The sequence below is a fragment of the Poecilia reticulata genome, linkage group LG12, assembly GCF_000633615.1.
Source record: "Poecilia reticulata strain Guanapo linkage group LG12, Guppy_female_1.0+MT, whole genome shotgun sequence".
Lineage (NCBI taxonomy): Eukaryota > Metazoa > Chordata > Actinopteri > Cyprinodontiformes > Poeciliidae > Poecilia > Poecilia reticulata.
In genome coordinates this window covers 2,096,340-2,101,259 of record NC_024342.1, presented here as the reverse complement: position 1 = coordinate 2,101,259, position 4,920 = coordinate 2,096,340, and the positions used below count along the sequence as shown (strand labels likewise).

The 4,920-nt window shown below is 38.8% G+C and overlaps 1 protein-coding gene across 1 annotated transcript in view; it reads left to right on the top strand.

Annotated features, from left to right (window-relative positions):
• Positions 1-2,093: 2,093 nt before the first annotated feature.
• septin5b (septin 5b) overlaps positions 2,094-4,920 on the top strand; it is an 11,000-nt gene continuing 8,173 nt past the window's right edge. Inside the window, exons 1-4 of the mRNA XM_017307842.1 lie at positions 2,094-2,201; positions 2,276-2,362; positions 2,449-2,572; positions 4,689-4,823. Of these exons, the coding sequence (XP_017163331.1) occupies positions 2,192-2,201; positions 2,276-2,362; positions 2,449-2,572; positions 4,689-4,823 (356 nt within the window). The 5' untranslated portion in view covers positions 2,094-2,191. The remainder of the gene's footprint in view (positions 2,202-2,275; positions 2,363-2,448; positions 2,573-4,688; positions 4,824-4,920) is intronic.

Here is a 4,920-nt window from a genome sequence, read left to right as displayed (position 1 = left end):
GTGTGTGTGTGTGTGTGTGTGTGTGTGTGTGTGTGTGCACGGGTGTGTACATGTGTTTGTGCAAACAATGTGTTGAAAAGACCCATCTTCGTGTGTGGCACCGTCTGCATTTACGACAGCTGATGGAGATGATGTCGTCAAGATGGGGGGTAGTCACTAATGACTGAGAGCATTGAAATATGATTTATGCATGTACCTCCCAATAAATAAGAATATCATAAGCTGTATCCTAGCACGTTAATAGAAAGTTGAGTGGAAGGAAAAGACGTACAGGATAACGGAAGCCTTGAGAGGACAGAAAAGCAAAGTGTAGTCAGAGAGTCAGAAGGAACACTGTTATCACTCCTTAACCTGACACACAGGAAAAGTTTATGTTTTTATTGGAAATCAAGAGCCAGAGTGGACAGGAATATAATCCACTTTGCTTCAAGTCCAGTGTGAACATTGAAAGAAAAAGAAATCAGCTTTAAAAACATATATTTATTACAAGTTACTAAATTAAGTTTATCCAAGTAAATATATTAAGTTTAAGTTGTCATGTTAAACAATTGTAATTAAAGTGAGTTTGACAAACTTAACTCCATTAAATTAACTCAGTTTTTTCTTTCAGTGATGAAGATGTTGATTGTATCTTCTATCAGGACCTGTCACCGGCCCACGCTGCCGGAAAACACAAATACTTGCTTAAAAAAAGGGGAAAAAACCACTTGAAAATGGAATTATGAAATTAAAATCCATATCTTTAGATTTTCCTGTTATGAATAGTACAGAAATAAAAACATTTTTCTCTCATATTCATATGTATTGTTATGGACCTGCAAAGTAAATATAATTCATGTCCTTCACCGACTTAAAAAAAATGTGTTACAGCTAATTGTTCAAGCTATAAATCTGATTTCAGAATTGTTCAAATTAAAATTACAGCTTGAGCAAAATTAATAAAATTACTTGAAACAAATTAGAGTTATTTTTAAAAATGTTGCTCAAAGCAACATTTTTTCCAGTGCACTCACCTGTCCTGACCCTGCTGGTCAGAACAGAGAGGTACAGAGCTGAGACTGGATTAACTAACCAACCATATTCAGCTTGATTTAAACTAACATCCTGTTTGGTCTTATTCAGATAGAATGCTGTGCTTAAATATGCAACTGATATTCAGTCATTTTTAATTCAGGCATCATTATTCATGACCTAATTCAACTTTAGCCTCATGAATGATAGAACTGAAAAGGCTGGTTGAGCCTTTAAAGCTGCTGCCTGAACTCTGGAGTCACTTCTTCTGCTCCTCTATTTGTAAAACCTGACAGTGTCAGCTTTCTGAAGGAAAACCAGGAGAGCTGTTCTCCATTTTGAAGTCATGCGTGTCTCTTTGTAGTCCAGCATTGACGGTGTGTCTGAATTCGAATGAGACTCAAAACGTGTCTCTGTTTCTGTCTCTTTTCTGTTTTCTTGGTTCTGATTAAACAAATGTGAGAAAAATATTGATGAGGTACACAGGTTGACGTTCTGAGACTCAGAGGGTAGAGTAGTCCATGTGCCTCTGGGAAGGCATTTGAGTTCAAGTTGCCTACTGATCTGTGTGTCGCTGAATGAGTGTGTGTTTGTTAAGTGGGTGTAACTGGGCGAATGTTGCTCTAGTGCAACCTGCAGCTCCAGAGCTGCAAGAGGCTTCTTGGGACCTTTCACTGTGGCTAAACTTAAACCTGTTTGATACAATTCAGTTCAATTAAGTTCAATTCAGTTCGATTCAATTCAATTCCTTAATTTAATTTAATTTATTATTATTTCAATTTACAACAAATGCAGTCTCGAGGTTATTTCAATGCAATCACATGTACATTCCAGTTGATCATAGTTATGAAATATTGCATTAAGTTCAGATCATTTAAATTAGTTTTTATGTTTCTAAGAAATCCTATCAGATTTCATTGACTCATTGACTTGCAGAGCTTCCTCACTCTATCAGGAGTCCTCTCTCTGCATCCTCAGTGCATCATAAAGTGTGCGTGTGTGTGCATGTGTGTGTGTGTGTGTGTGTGTGTGTGTGTGTGTGCGTGTGCATGTGTGTGTGCATGTGTGTGCTGTAACATCACTGTTTGCTTGTCTCTAGGACAAAGAGTATGTGGGTTTTGCGACACTGCCCAACCAACTGCACAGGAAGTCAGTGAAGAAAGGCTTCGACTTCACACTCATGGTGACAGGTGAGTCTGCTGATTGGGTGAAAAAACTAAACTAAACATACTAAACTGTAGCAACTAAAACTTTTATGATGCAGGTGAGTTTGGCCTGGGTAAATCTACGCTGGTCAACAGCCTGTTCCTCACCGACCTGTACAAAGAGAGGAAGCTGCTCAACGCTGAGGGTGAGCTGCTGATTCTGTTTCAGTCTTTATGGTTTTAGTCTGAATATCTGTCTGACTGCTGTGTGACGTTTCTCCTCCCTGAAAAGAGCGCATCAAGCAGACGGTGGAGATCACAAAGCGCACTGTGGACATCGAGGAGAAGGGCGTGAAGCTGAAGCTCACCATCGTGGATGTGCCAGGTTTTGGAGACGCTGTCAACAACACAGAGTGGTAAAAAACATTCAAACTTTGTCCAGGAGCTCCAATAGCATGAGTGATTGGTTTACAGGGTACATTTAAAAACAAAGTTGTTTGATTGTGTATCTCAGCCCACACTGGCTCTGTTCTTATTTTGCTTTTATTTCTTCGATAATTATTTTTATTAAGAATAATCTAGTTTTATAAAGGTTCTATTCAAATGCCCTGTGAGATTAGTTGACATGAACAATATGGCTCTCCACCGAGGGTGTCATGATATCAAGGGGACAGCGGTAGTGGTTTGAAGAAAAACGTTTTCTCATTTTCAATCAATATTGTTTTTTATTTAATTTTCAAGCAGTTATGAGGCGTGGTGGTAAAACCTTAAACTGCTGCTGCAGAAGTTACTCAACGGGTTGTTGCTAGGTAACCAAAGAGTGAGTGATTTAATTGATGCCACCAACCCTGCATGCTTTCAGAAGTTGAGCAACTAAAGCGTTTCCTCTGCCTTCATCTCCCAGAATGCTGTGCGGTTCCGGATGGGAGTTCAGTGAAATAGTTGAATATCCTATCAGACATATAATCTATTGACTTTGATCAAGTGTCGATCACCATATATGTTGTTATTGATTTATCACATCGTTAGCGTTAGCTTGCACAGCAACATTTGAACTGTTCTTTTTAACCTGCAGCAAAGTTATACACAAAAAAACCCACATTTTGTTCTTGCATTATGTCATTTTCAGTCAATGGAGAGGCCAGGAAGCCTTATTAATAAAAAAACTTAAGCAATGTAAGAAACATGGCTGGAGGTGGTGTCTGATAACAGACTCTATTGCTTTTTTAGCATTGATTAAAAACTTTTAATTAATTAAAGTCTCCAAATATGCTGGTCAAACCTGGACTGAATTCAACTTTGGATTTGTGAAACCTATAAGTAAAAACATTTAGAACTTGTTCAAATCTCTTGTGTTTTGTACATTTGACCCATGAGGCCAGTCATGCAAGAACTGCTGCTGCCTGGAGCAGAGGAAGCAGAGACACACAATGTTTTTAATTATTAGATGAACAAAAATTAATTTTGACAATTCATATGCAGAGCTGCAAAGACTTTCATTGTACCCAATTGAAGCAAACCAAATCCTGTACCCTCAAATTTAATCAACCTTCAGTAGAGACAGTGGTTGGTATGGCAACCAGGTTGTACAGCAACATGACAGACACTGTCTCACATTAATAGAATGAATCTTGTTTTTGTGAATCATACAGTTTTGTTGTCCCTGACAGAAAGCCATTTGGCACGGCTAACAGTAATGGATGTTCAACACATCGGCTGGGCTCTGATGCCTTGCTCATGAGGCAGGCATAATTTCACCTTTCACCCCTGTACACAGTTGCTGAGTAACAGAATGGTCTCCATTGAATGGTGGTGAGACCAACATGCAGCAGCATGGAGGAAAACTCAGCAGATTCTCTCTTTGGACTAGAACTGCAATGATCCGATATTAATATCTGTATCGGACCTGATGTTGAAAAAATGCTGGATCAGGTGACAATGTGCTCAATTCACGAGGGCAGATCCATTCAGTTTAATTCTATAGTTATTTATTTGACATTATACTTAGAATTACTAATTGAACTTTCTGAACCGCTTGAAAGAAGGTTTGTTACAGTTTATTTTAGTTTGTTATTATGTATTTCACATTGGCTGTTCTACTCCTATCCACTGACTGAACAGATTAAAGCTGGTTTTACATGTTTGACCAAACTTGTGACACTGTTGGTGTGTTTAAGTGAGCTGTCCTGGTGTAGAGTTAAACAATACATTTGTAACTGTGCTCCTTTTTAATTAATTTATTTTTTGATGTATCTGTTTCTGTCCGCTAACGCAGTATTATTCAGTTTATTCTGACTTGATCCTTTTCATGTATTTCATGTAGGTGTATGTATGTGTGTATAATTGAGTGTGTTCTAGTCTAATTAGGTTGCCTGAGAGCCATGTGGACACATTCTATTGATGATATTTCTAGCTCTCTCACAGCTCTTGCTGTTTCCCTGGAGATGTGACTCTTCATCTATTTGGCTAAGTTACTTCCTGATGCCTTCTAGAACAGCCGTGCAGTGAAAGATATATGCTTGTGTGTCATAGCTGGACTCCGGTAACAGACTACATCAACCAGCAGTTTGAACAATACTTCAGGGATGAAAGTGGGCTGAACAGGAAGAACATCCAGGATAACAGGGTCCACTGCTGCCTTTACTTTATATCCCCATTTGGACAAGGGTAATACACACACACACGCACACACACACACACACACACACACACACACACACACACACACACACACACACACACACACACACACACACACACACAC